We start from the raw sequence: 24,341 nt of genomic DNA, 5'->3' as shown, positions 1-24,341 counted from the left end.
TAAATGTGTATTTTAAACTGATCTTTCAATAGGGAGGGGACATTTGAAGGAAAATGTTGTGTCCACCACCCAGACCATGGTCCCTAATTAGAAGAAGTCTTCATGGAAGAGAAGCTAGTGGTAAAAGATAGGCGGTCACCGAAGCTGTGGTGGTACATCGGTCCTTAATTGGAGGGAATCCAACACCAATTCCAGAATTAGAAATATCATCAACTAGTGTTAACATCAGGATATTAAATATTTTTTTGGCACAAATTTATTTAATCTAAATTATTCAAATCTGAAAACGTTCAAATCCGGCTCAGAATATTTTGCCAGCGGCATTCTTTTTAAATATTTCCAAAGATTTGTTTTATTTAAATAATTGATGGCGATTTATGATGTAAGATGAAGTTTAATTTCATTCTCAAATTATTTTCAATTAATATAAATTGTAGGATTAATATTTAGTTTTGTCAAGGTGAACGTGATTTGGCTATATGGCATCACACTTCGACTGTTTTGGGGATCGAAGACGTTATATGCCTAAATAATATTAATAATACTTCGTTCTTTGCAATATTACCCAGGTCACTTTTTGGATCAAAAACGTATGGAAACATACGTACTCCCGTAACTAGTAATCAGCAGTGGAGTGAGGCAAACGTAAGTAAAGTGTCTTGCCTAAGTATAAGGATACAAGTAATGCGATAAGCATTTGGATTCGAACTCACGATTTCTCTAAACGACAGCAGGAGGTCAAAGTTTAACTTTAAGTCATGGCCACTAATTTGAAAGAGTAAAAATAAATAAAAATAAAGAAAATCAAATAATAAAGAAGGTATTAGTATGAAGTTATTGTTGAACGTGCAGCTGTACATTGAAATACTCTTTGAAAGTTAAAACACATTTTTTAAATTATCTGCGTCATCCCTTCATGTTCAAACTAAAATTGGATTTGATGACGTCACCAACAATAAACTAGCTTTGATTGCTTTATTATCATTAGTGTTTGAAATTCTGTATCACACAATAATAGTTATAAGACCGTAAACAAAGAATACGTAGGCCTACATGCTGAACTTACCGCTTAAAACAGCCAAAAAACGTTCTCGCGCGTACAATAGTCGTTTGATGTTTGCACGCGCGCGTAAACTAATCATGAAAAGCACTAATAAGAAGCTACACTATACTGTACATGAAATGCTTCCATTGAAATCTAGGCGGTTTTAACCATTTAATTATTTTTTTGATATGTTTAGTTTTCTTTTTTGCTTATGTCTTGTTTACCGTCATGTCCCTTAATAACAATAAAAATGAAGGTTTCGCCACGTGGTATCGACGACGTACTCAACAAAATACATACAACTGGGAGTGGTTATATTCAGAAATTTCGAATTTGTTAATTTGAACTAATTTGAAATTTGCTCTTTTATAAACAAAATACAATTAAGTTATTATTTTGTTTTATATAATCAATGATCAAGGATTACAACTGAAAATCTAGACCTTTTTTTTATAATGATGATGTTTGTTTTTTTATATACTTAGGAATAATTCTGACGTGTGGTAAACCTGCCAAAAAATGGTGAAGCACTTAGACATATATTTACTGCTCGCAAAAGTTTTAAATACACAGATTTATCTGCTAAGTTGACAACTCGGTTAGTTCAAATTGATAAGTATGAACTTTTATTAAATTTAGACTCATTTAAAGACATGTTATTGTATTTATGTACTATCTTGTTATGATTTCTCATATTCATCATCGTTACACTAAAGCGCGCGTTCTATTTCGCGCCATTTATTCTTGTCTGGGACGGGTGTATCTCTAGTGAGCATGTGTTGTTTACTACCGCTATAATTATTAAGATGTATTGCGTTCATTAATTGTGTGTATTTCTTTTATGATTATCTATAGGTATAGTTATTGTTATTCAATTTAACCAAAAATTGAATCGAAAAAAATCCACTTTATCTTATTTAATAAAAGTGTGATTGTATCCATTATTTTTTTTTGGCGCAATCTTTTAGAACAATGACTGTAATTAGTATTTTGTAGATATCTGAAACGTAAAGATATATGACAATCATCTCTTGAGCATTCAACAGTCGTAGTTCAGTATCAATGTAATTAAAGACTAATTAGACAGATTATTATCAAACTGAGTAGCTGTCGTGTTTGTCAGTAGTTCGGGCAAAATGTGTAAGCGTTGGTCAAAGTGTTACTTAGGAAATCACAACGGTAGCTATGTTCAAATATGTTATTAGGTCTACAGAACCTTAAAGAAATCAAGGCTTCTGAATTCATTGCAGCATGGAGGGGAGGGGAGAGTTATATAAGAATACGTAAAGCTCTGTATCAAATTTTTATGCGACAAAAAAAACGTGATGTGCCCATAAATGGACATGATGTTATATCACTACCATTATTTAAACATATCACTACCATATATGGGCACATCACATTTTTGTTGTCACATAAAGTTTGATAGTGTAAACAGAGCTTTAACGAGACTCAAATTATCAGCAGATTTCTGTCCTTTGAACAATAGTCTAGCAGTGACTATACGATTTGTATATACGTTTTTAGAACACTGATATACGCAATATTTCAATGTTCTTATTTTTGGTCAAAATTAATAATTATTATGTGACATTAAACAAATGTTTAAAAATTGTTTTGCGGACCTTTGTGGCTTATTTAAATCTCTATACATAACATTACAATGCCGATTCCATGAACATTACAGGGATATTTGTGGCTTAATTCATAAAATTACAAAGATTCCACGAACATAACAGAAAAACGCATAATTAGGCAAAAAAGAATTAAATATTGTTAAATGTCATTAAGCTCATTAGGAGGAAGAGGAGATCATCAAGAGTCAATTCAATAATGACTATGACAAATTATGTCTTATTTTAAAATATGAAGGATTCACAGTTCTTTTGTTATGTAAATGTATTATTCAAAGCCAAAGAATGTGTTAATTTTGTTTTATTTCAACGTTATTATATAAGGTAAACTTACAGCTGGACAATATGTAGACTTGTCCCAAGTCTTTTTTATGCTAACCGATTTTTGTCTGAAAATACGAGCTCAAATATGAAAAGCCATATGTGCCAAAATATGTATTTGTTTACTAATATTAAGTCAAAACTCCGTATAGAACCTAGACTAGACAAAATGATGCCAGTTGATATTCAGCGCCCTTTTACTAAAATTCCAATAAAATGAACTTTAAGAAAACTACACATGAAAACATTACATTAAAAATAGAACTGCAATTCGAATGTTTCATACATATGCCTGGTAATGTGTATGAAATTGTACACTTTAAAGCACCCATTACATCTTTCGGAAGAGTAGGGGGTTACCCCGGTGTACTGGTCAATGTAGCTCCTGCCGTGTGGTGGCGCTGGCAGAACTCGACACGAAAGGACCTTGGGGGAGTAGAAAGTTGTGGTAAGCTTCGTCCACACCTGTGCGCGATTCAGCCCAATAGGCTGCAAGTCACAGGTCATTCCATTATTTACCGCACTTACACTAATCGGTATCAATTTACATGATGATAGTAATTTACGTAATACCAAGAAGAGTGAAATTAATGTTAGAGTATGTAATTTCACTTTTTCCTGGTAAACAGATTACTTTATTAATGTACTCATCTATACGATGCTATTCTGTTCTGTTATATCTACAAAATAATAATAATTATTATAATAATAATTACTTAGTTTATATGCATGCTTACTTTTTCACCCGGTATATTTTGGTATGTTCTTTTGATAGGCATACTATTTATGCTACTGTATATTGTATTTAGAATATATTTTGTTGTTTTGGTTTATAAATAATAGCGATTGGTTTGTGCACTGGTCCAAAATAAATAAAAACTCCGAATAAGTTGTTAAATTAGTATTATATCTGAAGGTTACAAGTTTATGACTGCCTATAAACATTTCTAATCCAGATCTCATCAACAGCCTACGCAAAATAAAAACAATAAATGACAGAAAATATTATTTTCCAAGCGTGAAATGAAGCTCATAAATAATAGGGCTTATAGGTCTGGTCGTCGTATACACTTTTCTAAATATGGAATTGCATCAATAAATGCTATTACTAATTTATAATACGATTATAGAGGTAATACAAATTCTAAATAGATGTTGGTGGATTGTAATAAAAACAACTTCAGTTCGCATACTTATAAGAGCATTTGTTGGAGGAGCACATGTTGTCAGAGTCAATTTTGGTGGAGTGCTATTTTGTCTGAGCAAACTTTGTTAAAGTGTACTTTGTTGGAGCACACTCTTTGTTAGAGTGTACTTTGTTAGAGTGTACTTTGTTTGAGTGTACTTTGTTAGAGTGTACTTTGTTGGAGTGTACTTTGTTGGAGTGTACTTTGTTGGAGTGTACTTTGTTGGAGTGTACTTTGTTTGAGCACACTTTGTTGGAGTGTACTTTGTTTGAGTGTACTTTGTTGGAGTGTACTTTGTTAGAGTGTACTTTGTTTGAGTGTACTTTGTTAGAGTGTACTTTGTTGGAGTGTACTTTGTTGGAGTGTACTTTGTTGGAGTGTACTTTGTTGGAGTGTACTTTGTTGGAGCACACTTTGTTGGAGTGTACTTTGTTTGAGTGTACTTTGTTGGAGTGTACTTTGTTAGAGTGTACTTTGTTGGAGTGTACTTTGTTTGAGTGTACTTTGTTGGAGTGTACTTTGTTAGAGTGTACTTTGTTGGAATGCACATTGTTAGAGTGTACATTGTTGGAGTGTACTTTGTTAAAGTGTACTTTGTTGGAGTGTACTTTGTTGGAGTGTATTTTGTTAGAGTGTACTTTGTTTGAGTGTACTTTGTTGGAGTGTACATTGTTTGAATGCACTTTGTTAGTGTACATTGTTTGAGTGCACTTTGTTAGTGTACATTGTTGGAGTGCACTTTGTTAGTGTACTTTGTTAGAGTGTACATTGTTGGAGTGCACTTTGTTAGTGTACTTTGTTAGAGTGTACATTGTTGGAGTGTACCCTACTTGGTTGGAGTGAACTTTGTTAGAGCACACTTGTAAAAGCATGACACCTTTGTTAAGACATATTTTTAGTCGCGTGGACGCGACTCTATAGTTTACTATGTATGTCGGTCGGTCGGTCTGGTATCACTATGCGTTTTAGCACGCGACTTATGGCTGTTGGCCTTGTTTAAACCTATTTCGATAACACATGTTATACAGTATCACGGATATGTCTAGGATATGTCTATGATATACTGACATTATTGTTACGGTGGGGAATGGGTCAAGCAACTCTCCTATACATGTGAAACAAATCGACATAGATTTGCCTACATCGTACCAGGGGCGTGCCGTGGAGTGAGGACGGAGAATGGGTTATGTAACTCTCTTATAAATGTGAAACAAACTCGACATAGATTGGCCTACATCGTGTCACATTGAATATTCTTGTCGAGTGTTTAAACTTCGTTTGCAATGTAAAATATAAACTAATAAAATGCATAGATTAATTAAGTTTACCCATAATTTTCTCAACCTTCTTAAAAAAGTTACCGTATGACTTGACATACATTGTTGGTTCAATCAATCACCATCATATCGAGTAAAAAAAGAATTTTATTTCTAAGCCAACTTATCGATTGTACTTGCCGTGGGCCTGGTAGTTTTACACAACTTGGCTACGGCTTATGATGTTTTTAATATAAAAATTATTATTTTATATTCTGAACTCGAATAAATGATCATTAACGATCAAAAAAGTAGGTCAATATGTATTTACAGTTATAACAACAAATCATATATAAAAAATATACAATAATAATAAAAACTCGTATTTTCAACTCCAATTTGTATTTTTATTTGAAACCTGTCGGATAATTACAGATTAATGTATACATATATTGACTGTAAATTTATTGAAATAAACAGTTTATTGGTTCAAATATTAACTTCACAGTAATAAAACATGTGAAACAAGCATTTTATTAAGGGACAATGTCAATACAGTATTCTGCTGCAGTTACTGCAGTAATATGTTCTTTTTACAAATATTATGTAATTATTCAGTAAGCTTTTTTTCATACATCATGTAATACACACTGTTTATATACAGTGACTGCCTCATAAACCTCTATGTTGAAAAAAATAAAAGAATACATTATATCAGTAGAAAATGTGGTTACTGCAGCAACTGCAGTAGAATCATTGTTACATGATATATTACCCTTCAGTATATTTTATTTGCAACAAACACTTAAAAAGATTATCATAACTAAACTTTGAAAACATCATGTTAATTTATTGTTTAAACCACTATGTCATACAAAATAAACCAACACGGTTTTTTGTCCTTTATAAACAATACTATTTCTCGACTTCTCCAGATGTGTTCATTGTACAGGTGTCTAACAGTTGTAACATTGTTGAAATTGTATTGTTTTGTTTGTGCACAGCCCCAGGGAAGAACAACCATGTGTTGATCCGGGCCTCCATGGTTAAATAAAGTTAAATTTAATTGAATTGATAATGAAATAATCCATTGATCTGAGGTTTTTTTTAAATAGACTCATATAATAAACTCATATCTGAATTGTGACAGTCCATTTCTTTTAACTAATCTCCAAATCTGTTCAATATTGGATCAAATTAATGAATAGGAAATTGAACACTGGAACATGTAATACTTTAAACAATGCACTATGTTCCCACTAGGATTCGATGACGAACAAGCAACAATTTGACCAATCACAAGCCACAATTTGAATGACCCTTTGCTTGTGATTGGTCAAATTTTTCCTTGCACAGATAAAACAACGCTTAGTAAATTTGCAATGGATGGCAAATGTGTGAAAGATTCGCAATAGTTTTATAATCACTAAATAAAAAATGTACATTTACTACATGGGCTATAAAAATATAGATTAATAATATTTGATCAATAATACTAATAAATTATAATTATAAAATTATAAAGAAATTGCCTCTCCTTATTTAGAGTCAGTTTTATACTATGTTAAAGAAATTATTGAATTGGCCTACATATAGTATAAATAAATATATGAAACATTCTTAATAAAAAATATGTAAAAATAATTTGAATAACTATACAATTCTGTGCAATTAAAAGAGTCAGCCAATGCAATTCTGTGAAATTATTTCTTTAATGTGAATAATCTGTTGCAAATAATGTTTCAGATTTGAGAGAGTGGTTAACAAACAGTAAATGTGTGCTGGCCCCGTCGTAATTTTTGTCCAAAGACTTTCTCTAAAAATCTGATTGTAAAGATTGTATTTCCTAAATGTAGCTAAACCCTCTAAATAATCTCTGTCAACTATTAAATGTTTCGAACTGAGGGCTCCAGTGTCACAAGTACAGTATACCATTCAGCCAATACTTGCAGAAAACCTATTTGATCTGTGTCCATGTCTGCATTATGCATATACATAATGTTCTCCCGGTCCCTCTCAGATTTTTAAAGAAAGTTTTTGGGAAAATAAACCATGCGTGCTGGTCATAATACACCTTGTATCACTAGACACGTCCAATGAGAAGAACGGTTTTAGAAAGAAAATCGCATCTAAAAACAGAATTAATATTTCCTTCACTGTTTACTGTCTTTTGTTTTTGTTAATCAAGAATAAACTTTATTATCAGGCTCAATCTTCGCTGTCGCTGTCCCGATCATCGGTACTTGACTCGTCATCATCGTCTTCTACTACCACCAGTGTTTTGTTGTACACTTGTGACGTTTTATTTGCCCCATCCTTACGCGCTGGTTTTGGCATTTTGTGAGTCAGTACTAGTGGGTAAATCTCTTCAATAGCTCTCTGTATGTTGGCAACTGCTGGCGCTAAAAAGTGACGTTTTATAATAAATTAATATCAGAAAATGTATTACAAAGAGGACAGGCTTACTTTAAAAAAAATGTGATGTGCCCATATATGGACAAGATGATGTCATATCACTACCATATTTGGGCACATCACACTTGTCAAACTAGTTTGATAGTGTAGACAGAGCTTTAAAGAGTGGTATAAAAGTGGAAAATTGTATTGAAGCAGTGTAAACATTTAATTTATTTACCAGATGTCAATACTATAATTAATTTACTGTTTTGATGGTTTTTGAATAGATTAAATTGAAATAACCTAAAACTTCCACATAGGGGTGGGTCAAACTTAAAGTCTTTCTGACTTATATGACTCTCCCCCCACATGATTACTTCATTGCTTTTATTATCCTGTATGTATGTTATTATATTGTGGAAACAAAAATTAAATTGAAATATAGGTGCAAAATGTTGTCAAACATTCTTTCTAGCTTGTGTTGGCATTGTTACAAACAATGTTTCAATATCTCATGGACAAAAACAGTTTAAAATGTGGGAATATCTTCTTGTACAGACACTGTATAATGTATGTAGACAAACGAAGAAAGTATTAAATGACAAAATAATTAAACATACTTGATAGACACATGTAATAGAAATAATATAATGTTACAGTTTTCATATTGTTAGTAGCAAAATATAGGAAAACATAATTATGTCACCTACAGATAAGTATCAACAACCACGTTATTTAATTTAAACTTTTTCAAGATTATTATTCCCAAAGTGTCATCCAACTGGATATCAAAGCACATTATTGTAGATGATTTCCAGTATTAATTTTCACATTAAATGTGAATCCAAACCAAGTCTGATAGTTATTGAACATACTTAATGAAAACAGGCGCTTGAGTGTCACTACTAAAATGATTTAAAAGTAAAATGTGACTGAACTTGTCTTATTACTAGCGTAAAAAAAAACAAAGTACATTAGTACAAAAAGAATATTTATGAACTAGATTTAATTGCTTTGCCCGTAAAAACAAAAAGCAGTCACAGATTTCAGATAAAATCTGGGTGTACTTACTACTAGTAATTGACACATTTATTTAAAGAAGCTTTTTTATATTAAAATGAATGTTTTTGGCTCTGTTGTACACAGCATAAAGCGCTGTGAAAATGATTGTTTATCGGCACTATACAAAAAAGAGTTATTATTAAATAATATTATTAATTAAATTGTATTGAAAATTAAAGGATAAACTGTTTTATAGGAGAGATGATGGCCATTAAAATCAATACAATCCAATCCGGGGCTATACGGACATATATTTTTTTAATACAGAGATTACTGTATGCATTAGCAACCTATCAAAATTAAACGAGGCTAAAATTAGTAAAATAATAAATAGAACGGTATACAATTATTATTACTTAGCATCTATATATAGATTATTTTTAGAATTAAACAACTTAAACACATGGTACTATTAGAATGTTTGGAAATGATTTTGAAATTTAAACAATTTGACAAATTCACTAATATTATTATTAGCTGAAACTTTAGTATATATAAAAAGATATGAAACACAGTCTAATTATTACAAAAAAACCATGTCCAATCTAAAGCTCTGTCTACACTATCAAACTTTATGTGACAAAAAAAATGTGATGTGCCCATATAGGGACATGATATCACTACCATATTTGGGCATATCACATTTTTTTGTCACATAAAGTTTGATAGTGTAGACAGAGCTTTAAAAACTCCCTCCTAGCCTACAGTAGGCTCAAAACAATGACTAAAAAATATTATTAAATATATTCAGCATTCAGTTCGTTTTAAATTGACTGACTGAACTACATAATATATTCCATTTAAAATCTGTTTTTAAATCCGTTTTTCAAGCCAGTACGTAAAACGTCAATTCTGTGATTTATCCCATTTTTTGTTTATGCTGTGATTTATAACAGTATTAACCATATTCTTTGCTTTGATTAAAATCTATGCATCTAGTAAATGTATTGATGGAAATACCAGTATTTAAGTGTATGGCATTTTGATCTTTAGTTTTAAATCAAGATACAATAGAAGATAACATTAATGTCAGGTATAAATAATTAAGATTTTGACCTTCATGGTAAAGTGTAGTTATAAATAAAATATATAAAAAAAAACCAATAAACAAACACAAATAAAAGATGAAAATGACATACAAGCTAAAAACAAGCAAATTGAAATACTGAATGTATTTGCTCATCTAAAACTGTACAGTTGTATAAGAATTTAACATTTGTATGTAACATTTTTAATTTAAAAATGGCTGTCATGTTTTTTTTCTCAATATTAAAAAGGCTGTCTTAGCAGACATAATACAGTAGATGAACCTCTAATAGAGGGACATCTTTAGGACCCAGTGTAGTATATCCACTGAATATGTAGGAGTGTTAATTTCCCTCATTTGTTTCAAAATAGACTCAAAGTGACTTTGATAACTCCAGAGGGAGCCATATTTAGAAGGTCAATCGGGACAAAAAAGTTCCATCTAGGCGCAAGGCTAGTGCGATGGATGTAAATTTACATCATCACGCTAGCCTAGATAAAAATGTGTGTCCCGATTGACTTTTTAAATATGGCGCCCTCTGGAGTTATCGAAGTCTCTTATTATTATAGTATCTCTAAATGGGGGTGTCCCAAACAAGGAGGACACCCCCGATTGACCTTTTAAATTATTTATACCTTATCAAAATGCCAGAGGAATTATTTTATATTTCTATACTATTCAGAAACTAAAAGAAAAAAAATTAAATTAGGGTGCAAGATGATGTTTACGTGAATGAACAAGCAACAATAAAAGGCAATAAAAAAAACACAAATAGAAGTGTGTACAAGATGAACAGCAATAAACAGAATTTAATGAACATTTGAAATTCTATATTCTTAAACAATAAAACAAGCTATATTATCTTATAAACATATCACGCACATGGGTATGTGAAACATAAATAAGGTAATCAAAGATTATAAAAAAAATAAATTATTATTCATTATGATGAAACCTCAGGACAATTGACAGCAAGATATATTACAAATGACATTTCAAAACAGCACCTCCATTATAATATCTACTGGACTTTTAACTTAAGAATAAGGTTAAATCTAAATAAAAAATATATATTTAGACGTTTTAGAGTGTTCGATCATTTTATAAGAATCTGAGGATTTTAGTTTTATAAGATAAGAATCAACAATTTCTAGTACTTTAAATAATTCAGGGCAGTATTTATTTATTTATGTATTTATTCAACTTTGTTTTACAAGGCTACGGCAGTTCTGCTGACTTGAAGAGGCCCTCAGTATACTAACTGCGGAGGTACAGGTAATACCCGAGACCTGTATTTATTCTGAACGTAGGGGAATGAGCTGTTTTAGGAGCTCATTGTACTAAGCCTTGGCATTATGTGGTAGGGTAACCAGTTTCTTTCCATGCTAGAAAGTGGTGTCCCCTTAATAGCAGCTCGGGTTTGCCATAGTACAGTAGTAAATTAAAACATACATGTAATTTATTTCCTTTGTTTTGTGAGAAAGTGCCCCACCACCCCTCCTTAGTTAGGGGTGTCCTTAAATAGCAGTGTCCCGCCTTAGTTAGGGGCATCCTTGAATAGTGTTCAAAATGAGGATTTAAACAGTAACATATTTTCAATTTAATAATTTAATCTTCAAATGTAATTGGTACATTGAGTCATGTTGATTTTATTTTTAATAAAGTTATAAATTGAAAATGGATGGGAAAAGCGCTGGAGGAAAGAAATACATCCGACGCAGGAAATGTTTAACATTGAGCAGGTGGGCAGATGAAAGAAGATGGAGAAAAAGAATAATAGTGTATGGTATCAAGGAGTTATCAGCAATAACCTTTGTTTTGTCTGAAAATGTTAAGGAGAAATTAAGCATTGAAACTGACGAACCTGCGAAATATAACATATTGATAACTCATACAAAAAGTCATCTGACCAAGTAGAATCAAGCCATACAATGCTAGATGAATGTTATCAAGAGGACTGTATTGCTTGTCAGATGCTAGTCTACTCACTGTAAAAATAGTGTTTAGATCTTAAACATGTATTTTGTACCCACTTTTTCCACAAATTTAGCCTTCATGTTTAGATATGAACATGTTTAGGTTCAATACATTATAAACATGTAGTCTGTATCCAACTCAACACATCAGTGACACATTGATTGTTAAACATGTGGAGCAATATAAAGACACGTTTAGGTTTTAAACATGTTTAATTTGCCATGTGTGGAGTTTTCTTCCGCCACAGTAAAATCATATGCACGCAACGCTAAACACGTACCTAAACATGTTGACTGAACATAATAGTGACATGTTGACTGCTAAACGGGTGGAGGAAAAAGCAACATGTAGCTATAAACATGTTTAGGTTTTAAACACGTTAAACATGTAACTACATGTTTTACTCTTAAATGTTAAAGTATGAGTACAAAAAGAACAGTAAATTTATGCAAAAGAATTGAAAACAGATCATTAAAATACTTAAACTGACAGTAATTTAGCCTGGATCAGTTAGTGGGTCATTTACTATTCATGAGTGTATTTAACTACATCGATAGTGCATTGTAAGTTCATGACTTTCAAAATAAAATTCTTTTTGTACGATTACTAAACTAAATCGACAGCGCAATTTGGTTTTTGCACCAATTACAACTTGGAACAGGAACGCAAGCTATCAGAACATTAATTAAGCTAGTAAGGACGGGAGAGAATTGATTAGAAGAGAATGTGCAGATGTTTGTCGCACTCTATTGGTTACGAAGTAGTCAAGGTGTCGTGTGTACTATCAACAGTTCATAACAACAAAAAACATTAAATAAAATTACAAACAAAGCATGTGCATGTTGTCAAAATAAGTATAATATTCAATACGAATTCTGAGAAGATAATATTATTACTGTCATTGTCAATTTGTAGAAATAAACATAAAACATCTCAAACGCCACAGTCAGGTGGGCACACATGTATTTTTTGTTCACATTTTATACTGTACATGATAATTGTTATCCAATTTTATTTGTTTATATACACGGCCCCATAGGTAAAATACAAGATACATGAGTTTGTCTTGGCTTCCATGAAATTCAATTCTTTTGTAACACTGGCTAGCAAAACTCGTTTACACACTGGGGCACAAACCAAACAAAGCACGTTATGTGAGAGCTGTGTGTTTGGCTACAGTAGACAGGGGCAGTTTCAAGGGGGAGGGGGAGTAAGCCCACCCAGCCAGGGCCCCCTCTAAATTTCAAAAATTGTAATGCAAAAGATAGGTCAGCAATTTATTTCACTACTTTTAGGCCCTGCCACCACTCCTACAGTATTCCAAATCCTGGATCTGCCACTGGTTAGTGATATGAAAGGGGTATAATTTGTATTATATGAATGAAAACGCTATCTTCACTTTCCTAGTACCTTAACTTATCATTTTCTGGTGCCTATTGTAATTTGTTTTAACCATAAATTCAGCAAATGTGTTCATTACACTTACAGCAAATAACATTTTGATATACTGAAATACAAGTACTGCTCAATCAAATCCAAGTATTAAAATGTACATTTTTATAGCTTTCTCATAAAATAAATTTCTAACTAGCACATCTTGGTCGAGATTTGCGTTGATAACCCAGTTTATTACGAAGCTAAGGAATGTGTAAATGAAATTCAGTACGTACTGTACTACTTGCATACTTACTTCATTTGGTAAAAGTACACACAATATCAGTACACTAATAACCTATTATTAATACAGTTTTGTTACATTTTTATTCACGAAAGTATACTGCAGTTTAATACTCGAACAAGTGCCATTGTTATGGTTAAAATGAGTTTGTTTATTACAAACCTATTTGTGCTTATTCTATTTATTCTTTATTCCAACTGAAGTTCATTTTCCTACAATGAGATTGATTTAAAATGTATGTTACATTACATTAATAGGCACCACTAGCTCTTTTTTTTTTTTTTTTTCGTTAATCTATGGGCCCTGTTTGGTTCCTTGTTGTAATTTAGTACCCCAGTATTTTTTAGATATGTAATAGGCGAATGTTTTGAGGTTTTTTATTCATGTATGTTTTTTAATTTCATGGTACGATATTTAATTTTAATTAACTAATTTTTATATATTTGTAATACAATTCATTTCAGTCCTTGACTGTCGTTTTGTAATATATTTTTAAATACCGAATAAATAAAAAATTACCAATTTGATATAGTGCTCTGAATGAAACCATTATCAAAACTGTTGACCGTGTAAACAGAAGTGCATTACAATGTGTTTATTTTCTTTGATATTAATAGATCAATAGGAGTTTTTATCACCTCATCTCAAATGAGTATGCAAATATTCAGAGAAAATTAAGAAGCAGTTAAAACTTGTCAACGCCTATCATATTACCTGAATGATAATTCAGGTAGAAACAGTGGAAATTATATTAAAACAAGTATATTATATTTTCCTTTGGTATATTTTATTTGCAGTTAAATCAGTGTTTTAGATTGAAAACATAGTGAAAACAATTACCACAGTATTTAATTATTAGCCTAAGTTATGAACAGATTTTGGGTTAGTGATTATAAAATAATATATTCTATAAGTTTTTGTTAATTCCCAGTATTTTTACTTTATGTTATTTTTGAACAATTATGGGCATGATCACATCTCACTGATGATAGGTTTGGAAGGTGAAAAAAATAATTAAATTAAGAATTGATACCAAACTGGAAAATATACATCTTTGATCATTTTAGCAGCTAATTACTTCACAAGATAATCACCAAATTATTAAACAACCAAACTACTTTAAAATCCAAGAAAAAGTGGTTTTTATTAACTGAAAGACTTTTTTAGTGGAAGATTGCAATTTGGAGCGCAAGAAACTTTTCCCTAATACACATGGAATAGAAATCTAAAGTAAGCCATGGAGAGAGAATGAGAAAACATGACATGATTAATAGTAAAAGTAGACTATGTGCGTTTAGTACATCACAAACTAATACAAGTATATAACCAGCAAGACATCTATAAAGCCATCTAATATCTTGTGTGATTGAGAAGTAGCACTAAGATTATTTTATTTGCAATTAATCTTGTGAAATTGTAACATTACAAAAAAGGATCACAGTCCATAGTAACAAAAACCGAGTACGGATTTCACTATACCGTAACCAAGACTTAGTACGCATCGATATCACGAACGATAGCGCCGACGGACGCAAGGTGTAAAAATATATTACATTTAATACTTGTAAAATCAATAATGTATATCTTCGTTTCGCTGTACTGTTTATTTATTTATGACTATCTTGTTTGATGATTTTTCAAGTATAACTAATCTATGATTGAATTGAAAGAAAGTGAACATTTTACGGGCCGTTATCTTGCGGAAATCATTCGCATGTTGCATGACAGCCCTTACAAGTATTCAGTTTTCCAAAATTCTAGCATTAAGCTACTTATTTCTATCCAAAAATAGAATCATAAAATCTACCTTTAAATCATGTGTTAGGATTGTCAATCAACACAGAAATTTTGCAAGAGAAATTAGAAAAAAATTTGATGACTTAGGCCTACTTTCAAGTTAACTTTTCAGTTACGAAATACTTCATATTTTATTCACTACTTTCTTAAAAATTCATTTCATAATCATATAAGCCACTTGATACACTTTTCTCCGAATTGACTGATACAATAATATTTTAATTTGATATCAAAAGCTCACGAGGGCACTGTTAATTTTGTGTAGTATGTATGTGTCGCTGAACCGTCGATAAACAATGTATAAAATATTTATTGTTTAATCTTTATTCTGCTCACATTGTTTTATCTATTTACTGTATGTTCTCAAAAATAGTTCAAAATACCACTTTATAAATAACCTTTAAAATACATATGACTATTTTAATTCTTTTCCTAAATAAATTAAGAGTTTCAATTAGTCATAACCGGAACTGGTGAACATGTACTGATGAAACATTAAACAATTTTTCATATTTAAAAAGCTCTGTCTACCAAATACGGTAGTGATAAGCCCAAATATGGTAGTGATAAGCCCAAAGATGGTAGTGATATGCCCAAAGATGGTAGTGATATGACATCATCATGTTTATATATGGGCACATCACATTTTTTAGTCACATAAAGTTTGATAGTGTAGACAGAGCTTTAGATTTCTAAAATTGGCTGACACATCAATACACAAGTATTCAAATGCAATTGATATTTTAGGAAAGGATAATAAAAATTATTTGAGAGGAAAGACAGTATTGATAAAATATACATTTGTAAATAGTGAGCTTTTGATTTGCGACGATCAAAATATAAGGTACAAGTTTATAGTCATGTTAATTCATTGTAAGCATACAGGGACGCTGGGACTGGTTCCCTCTATTTACAAGTTTATAGTCATGTTAATTCATTGTAAGCATACAGGGACGCTGGGACTGGTTCACTCTATTTACAAGTTTATAGTCATGTTAATTCCTTGTAAGCATACAGGGACGCTGGGACTGGTTCACTCTATTTACAAGTTTATAGTCATGTTAATTCCTTGTAAGCATACAGGGACGCTGGGACTGGTTCACTCTATTTACAAGTTTATAGTCATGTTAATTCATTGTAAGCACAGTACAGGGACGCTGGGACTGGTTCACTCTATTTACACGTTTATAGTCATGTTAATTCATTGTAAGCATACAGGGACGCTGGGACTGGTTCACTCTATTTACAAGTTTATAGTCATGTTAATTCATTGTAATCATACAGGGACGCTGGGACTGGTTCACTCTATTTACAAGTTTATAGTCATGTTAATTCATTGTAAGCATACAGGGACGCTGGGACTGGTTCACTCTATTTACAAGTTTATAGTCATGTTAATTCTTTGTAAGCATACAGGGACGCTGGGACTGGTTCACTCTATTTACAAGTTTATAGTCATGTTAATTCCTTGTAAGCATACAGGGACGCTGGGACTGGTTCACTCTATTTACAAGTTTACAGTCATGTTAATTCATTGTAAGCATACAGGGACGCTGGGACTGGTTCACTCTATTTACAAGTTTATAGTCATGTTAATTCATTGTAAGCATACAGGGACGCTGGGACTGGTTCACTCTAAGGTACAAGTTTATAGTCATGTTAATTCATTGTAAGCATACAGGGACGCTGGGACTGGTTCACTCTATTTACAAGTTTATAGTCATGTTAATTCATTGTAAGCATACAGGGACGCTGGGACTGGTTCACTCTATTTACAAGTTTATAGTCATGTTAATTCATTGTAAGCATACAGGGACGCTGGGACTGGTTCACTCTATTTACAAGTTTATAGTCATGTTAATTCCTTGTAAGCATACAGAGACGCTGGGACTGGTTCACTCTATTTACAAGTTTATAGTCATGTTAATTCATTGTAAGCATACAGGGACGCTGGGACTGGTTCACTCTATTTACAAGTTTATAGTCATGTTAATTCATTGTAAGCATACAGGGACGCTGGGACTGGTTCACTCTATTTACAAGTTTATAGTCATGTTAATTCATTGTAAGCATACAGGGACGCTGGGACTGGTTCACTCTATTTACAAGTTTATAGTCATGTTAATTCATTGTAAGCATACAGGGACGCTGTGACTGGTTCACTCTATTTACAAGTTTATAGTCATGTTAATTCATTGTAATCATACAGGGACGCTGGGACTGGTTCACTCTATTTACAAGTTTATAGTCATGTTAATTCATTGTAAGCATACAGGGACGCTGGGACTGGTTCACTCTATTTACAAGTTTATAGTCATGTTAATTCTTTGTAAGCATACAGGGACGCTGGGACTGGTTCACTCTATTTACAAGTTTATAGTCATGTTAAATCTTTGTAAGCATACAGGGACGCTGGGACTGGTTCACTCTATTTACAAGTTTATAGTCATGTTAATTCATTGTAAGCATACAGGGACGCTGGGACTGGTTCACTCTATTTACAAGTTTATAGTCATGTTAATTCTTTGTAAGCATACAGGGACGCTGGGACTGGTTCACTCTATTTACAAGTTTATAGTCATGTTAATTCATTGTAAGCATACAGGGACGCTGGGACTGGTTCACTCTATTTACAAGTTTATAGTCATGTTAATTCCTTGTAAGCATACAGGGACGCTTGGACTGGTTCACTCTATTTACAAGTTTATAGTCATGTTAATTCTTTGTAAGCATACAGGGACGCTGGGACTGGTTCACTCTATTTACAAGTTTATAGTCATGTTAATTCTTTGTAAGCATACAGGGACGCTGGGACTGGTTCACTCTATTTACAAGTTTATAGTCATGTTAATTCTTTGTAAGCATACAGGGACGCTGGGACTGGTTCACTCTATTCCTTGCAACAGTTTTGGTGGTTCTAGGTTCAAGTGACGATAACACACCGATGCATAGACTAAACTCCACTGAAATCCACCCAATCGAATGTATTGCTTATGCTTTTTTTTCATACGGATCCAACAGCTAGCATCTCGCCAATTACAGGATGGATATACTATATTATAATTTACAATGCTTATAAACTTAAGCTCTGTCTACACTATTTAATTGTATGTGACAAAAAATGTGATGTGCCCATTAGTATATAGACAAGATGATGTCATCTCCACCATATATGAACATCACACTTTTTTTGTCTAGTTTGACATTTGAGGCTTGGAATAGAGTTGAAAGAGTCGTGAGTTACAACCATGGCACTAGGGCAGGATTGAACCCTAGACTCTGAGATTGGAAGGCAAGCATGTTAACCACCAAGCTACAGCTCCACCGTTATCGTGTAAAGAGTGGAAAATGATATATAAAAAAAGAAAACCTACCTGTTACAGTAACACTTCCTGTTGAAAATACTTTGAGTGTAGCTTTTATTGATTTAATTTTGTACGTTACTGCTGGGTGTAATTCTGGTTCATAACTATGAAATAATAGATTAGAAAAAATTATTGAAAATAATCATAAAATGAACTGTAATGCGTTGAGTTTGATTCACATTAGGATGCAGCCTATGTAGGTGCAAGAAAAGCATAATGACTGAATAATGTAATCCAATATTATACAAATAATGAATGTTTGGAATGCGATGGTACACATAATTTCATGATTTGAAAGATGAAATGTTCACCCAATCCAATATTATACAAATAATGAATGTTTAAGAGTGCGATGGTACAAATAATTTCATGTGAAAAATGAAATGTTCACCCAATCCATTATTAGACAAATAATGAATGTTTATGAGTGCGATGGTACAAATAATTTCATGATGTGAAAAATGAAATGTTCACCCAATCCATTATTATACAAATAATGAATGTTTATGAGTGCGATGGTACAAATAATGAACAATTTGACATGGCCTTAATTCTGGTTAATATAATAGCGGACTAACCTTGCTTCTTTTGGATGCGACATGGAAAATTCCGGTAGACGCACACCAAATGGCAGTATACACGTACCCAAGACATTCACTACCCTGTAATTGCATAATCGAACCTAAGGATATAGAAATATTAAAAATCAATCACTGAATGTCATAGTCAGCATAGTATAGAGAAAAAATGAAAGAGTTTAATGGGGATATTGCCACGAGTTGAATATAATAGAAGAGAAATTTTTTTTTTTTGCTGATCCAATAGATCGAACAACGTTTCGCAAACAATCAGTTGTAAGTACCATTTTTAGTACTTTTGATCTATTGGATCAACAAAAAAGATAAATTCTCTTCCATAACACAAGGATCCAAATGAAATTATTTCCTGATTTTTGTTTTATTGTAAAGTAAAGATATACAATTAATCCATTGCTTCTATATTGAAACAAATGTTGAGGGCTAGGTCATGCAAAAAGGTTAGATTGTAGAAGTGGCGCAGAGCAGTTATAGACTGTGGGTTTTCATTAATGCAATATTCAACGCATCACACAAACATTCTTAATAATCTAATAACCTTTCTTTAATCTTTCAAAGAATGAAATATTGTTACCATTCAACTAAAGCTCTGTCTTTATGTGACAAACAATTTGCCCAAATATGGTAGTGCTATGCCAAAATATAATAGTAATATGACATCATCATGTCCATATATGAGCACATCACATTTTTTTTTCACATAAAGTGTAGAGAGCTTAATACAGAACATGTATTACTTGAATGGAAACAAATATGAAATAGATTGTAAAGTTTAATTGACAGTATTCACCTTAAAACCTAACCTCTGTAATTTCCTGGCACACCTTCTTGCTGATACCTTAGCATTAGCCTCACTGAAAAAAAAAAATTTAATAATGGCAAATTTGATACTTAATACAGGATTATAACATAACATATTAAGGAGAAACTTTCATAACATAATGTCCTAAATAGGAGTCGGTCATGTAATATTTCACTCTTTCCTGGTTGAACTATCGTAGGTATCTGTACTGTACCTGTCAGAACCAGCAATGGTAACTTTACCAGATGACCAAATGGTTGCTGTAGACCGGGGCCTTCTCATTCTCATCACAACATGCTACAAATAAACAAATAATACATTTTTTCTTGATTAAACTAATCAGTTTTATTCAAAACTTTTATCTTACAAGTAAAATAATTAAGATATTCATTTTTTGTGGGTATTTTTTATGGGCTCATACCACTTTTATTTCATTTGTGGATACATTATTTTTAAATATAATTACTTTTAAAAACATAATGCTAAAGGACACATATTTTTTTATTGGTTATCCGCACTTGGCGGATAACCCCTTGTTATTGTCAGGATCTTTTTTTTTTTTTTTTTTTTTTTTTTTTTTTTCCCCCTGAATTTTGTTGGCAGCGTATCTCTAATTCTGGCCAACATAAGATTGTGTAACTTTGTCATAAGATTGACCTGTAGCTGTAGATGTGCAGGACGTTTCGTTTTTTGACTATAGAGTTGCGCCGCGTAAGTTACGCGTGATTTTGTGAATTTCGCGTATTTACCATAGATTGAAAACCAAAAAACAATTGAAATTGAAACTTGGCAAAAGTGTAATTTATATCATGCGCTAACTTTCTATGGATTAAAAATGGCACTTTTTACAGAAAGTTACGGGCGCATGCGCGTTTAAAATTTAAAAATGCGAAAAATCAATTTCTAATCAACTTTCTACGCGTTTCATGTCATTTTGAGCATTTCAAAAATTCCCACGCGTGCGCAATTTTTTACGCGCGCGTGCGCACGTAGCGCAAAAACAATTTTTTTTTTGCTTGATTTTTGTTTTTCCAGCCTTTTCTAGTAATTTTACTAATTTTTATACAATTTCGACTTAATATCACGTCATACGAGCATGTAGAATTGAACAATTTGCGCGCGTTTTTGACTAACAATTTCAAAAATTTGTCAAAATTATACCTTTTTTTAAACAGTCATAGATTTTAAACTACATGGTCAATTTTATTTTTTTTTACATATTCTGAAAGTAGATGAGTTGTAGATATAGAATCATGCATCCATTTGGCTAACCGGACATTGTGACGTCATCGTATGGCCACTCCAATATCAAATATAGGATTTTTGTCTCTTTCGTCATAGCTCATCACATTTAATAGAGCGCATCTCTACTTATCCGTATTCCATTTTCCTCAATTTTGTAATATTGTCTAGGTAAATCAATTATCTTTTACATGATTTACCATTTTTAAAATTGTGATGACGTCATCATGTTCAAAAGCGTCAATAACTTTGGTCATTTATTTTCACCTATTCTGCACTGTATGTAGTACGTATACAGTATATAGTGTATACCGTATATACTTAGACGTGAAGCAAAATAGAGGGCGCACTAACACTTTTTCAATGGCATAATCGTTTTTCTGCGCGCAATATTCTAACTTATGTCGTGCGCGTGGCTTTTGCGCTGCGGATAACCTAACTCGTCCGTAGTGACGAGTTCAAATCTAGTTATATTCTATAATTCTTTTTCTGATCTTTAATGGTATATACTATTAAAACATTAATAATATATTCAAACATCATTAGTTTGATAGTTCTATACCTAGCCGAAAACATATAATCGAATATATATCATTGACATTTTTATAATGCTGTAATCTGCAGTGTCTGGTCATATTGTATAACAGTGTGGGGCGGTAATGTCGGGGAAGGGAGATAAAAGTAGAATTGACAGAATGGGAAGGAAGGTAGAGAGGATGGTCGGTCAGGGCCGGAGGTCGGTTGATGATGTCTATCACGGCTGCGTAAATTTGTGTCTGTCACGAAGGATGAAAGTCATCCTCTTTTCGAGAGGATAAACTGTCACCTGAATGTGACAAGTGGTAGATATCGTCTGCCGGCCTCCCGTACTGAACGGTATCTTCTCTCCTTCCTTCCACAAGCCATTAAACTTTTACAAAAATTACAAACGATGAAAATTATAAGTGAAATATTCTGTAAATAGCATTAATTTATTGTTTTTATATATATATATCAAATATGTTTTATTGTTATGTAATTTCAATTGTTGTTCTGTAATTTTTAATGCAAGCAATGGAATTTCCAGAAATGGATAAGAATAAAGTTTGAATCTTTGAATCTATATAAAATACTTACACCCATCTCACGTTTATATTCTACATTTTCACCTGTAGTAGCTATTCTACGTAGATTAAGATGGCATCGTAAACCAAACGAACACACCACGTTGTTGATAGCGATCACCAAATCTTGTTGTACTCCACCAGTGTTGTCAGTCGTACCACTTGTCTTTTCTACACCGTTCTGGTGGTCATTTGATACACTACTGTCTGTCTGTCTGTCCGTCTCCTGACTGTTTGTGAGGATTACTGACATACTCCTGTTTGTTATTCAAAATTATGATCATGAAATAAATTTGATATTATAACATATATTTTTTATTACATCAAATTAATTTAATTCAATTTTGTAATAATTTCTAAGAAGCATACAGAAATAATATTAGCCGCAGCAGTACATACTATACACATACACACACAGGGAGGGCAGGTTCAACTAACTTGGCTAGGCCTAGTTAGGTCTAAAGTAATAATCCACCGTATACTAGCTTTGTAGTGACTGGCACAACTAGCTAACCTCCTAGCCTAGGCCCTATAGGCTAGCTGGATGCTAGTCAAGTCGCCCCATCGCAAAGTCGCCCCATACAAAGTCGCCCCTTACACAGTCGCCCCATCGCAAAGTCGCCCCAAAACAAAGTCGCCCCGACACAGTCGCCCCATCGCAAAGTCGCCCCATCGCAAAGTCGCCCCAACGCAAAGTCGCCCCATCGCAAAGTCGCCCCATCACAAAGTCGCCCTATCGCAAAGTCGCCCCAAAACGTTAAAAAATAGTTTACAAGTGCGTAAAATGTCGCAATGATACACAAAATAACACGGAACGTGTATGCATAAAAGGGGAAGCCCCGCCATGTAGTCTCAGGTTACACAATCGGCACGCACCCCCATCATATTATATTATCCTAAAAATGAGCTGGTATCCACGCGTAGGTTGAAGAAAGATTCGTAATAGTGGCTCTGGTAACTAATTTTAAAATCATATTAAATTAACATTTTCGAAACTATAAATCAGGGATAATCTTTTTAGAACTTTCAAACAAGGGACTATTTCTTTAATGATTTTTAAAAAGCACATCACTCCATTAAAACCTGTAAAATAAAAATTAAAACACAAATTATGTATATAATAGGATAAACATTATAATGTATATACGACATTTACTTTAGCGCGACCAAAGTAACAACGCAATCGATATCAAACGCAATCGATATCAAACGCAACCGACTACAGCGTACTACAAGCGGCGGCGCTTCATAATCATACCGAAATAAAACCGTGGGCGACTTTGCGATGGGGCGACTTTGCGTTGGGGCGACTTTGCGTTGGGGCGACTTTGTAATGGGGCGACTTTGCGATGGGGCGACTGTGCCGGGGCGACTTTGTTTTGGGGCGACTTTGCGATGGGGCGACTTTGTATTGGGCGACTTTGTATGAGGCGACTTTGCGATGGGGCGACTTGACTGGATCCCGGCTAGCTCAGCCAGACTCTCAGTAGTCAGAGAGAGAGACCCAGCAGCAGGCCTACGCTAGACTAGCTAGCTAGGTCTAGCCTATAATAGGCCTATCTCATTTTATAGCCATTTAACTAATATGAATTGTTGTATATTTACTGGGGTGATTTATATTAATGATATGCATATAATATTAGCTTTTTTACATGCTAATTACATGTTATTTACCCCGTATATTGTATGACAACAAAAGACCGTGACCAAGAATAAGATTGATCCGAAGAAGAATTGAACTTCTGCTGTGTGTGTGGTGGGTGATGAATCTTGAATCTTTCTATCAAAATAATTACCTGAATAAAATTAATAATAATTGATTAATGAAATATATATTAATTCGTCTAGTTTT

General features: G+C 32.8%; 1 protein-coding gene across 1 annotated transcript; it reads right to left on the bottom strand.

Moving 5' to 3' along the window:
- Positions 1-5,828: 5,828 nt before the first annotated feature.
- Positions 5,829-24,228, bottom strand: LOC144854828 (TATA box-binding protein-like 1). Its single transcript, XM_078712819.1, has 7 exons — positions 24,164-24,228; positions 22,503-22,746; positions 20,359-20,441; positions 20,133-20,196; positions 19,325-19,428; positions 18,756-18,850; positions 5,829-7,845 (listed from the first exon to the last, which is right to left on the bottom strand). The coding sequence occupies exons 2-7, from the start codon at positions 22,740-22,742 to the stop codon at positions 7,652-7,654; spliced, it is 780 nt and encodes a 259-aa protein (XP_078568945.1). The 5' UTR covers positions 22,743-22,746; positions 24,164-24,228; the 3' UTR covers positions 5,829-7,651.
- Between the last annotated feature and the right edge of the window lie 113 nt (positions 24,229-24,341).

The sequence above is a fragment of the Antedon bifida genome, chromosome 10 (assembly GCF_963402885.1).
Source record: "Antedon bifida chromosome 10, ecAntBifi1.1, whole genome shotgun sequence".
NCBI classification, from domain to species: Eukaryota; Metazoa; Echinodermata; class Crinoidea; order Comatulida; family Antedonidae; genus Antedon; species Antedon bifida.
This window is presented reverse-complemented; position numbering and strand designations above follow the sequence as displayed.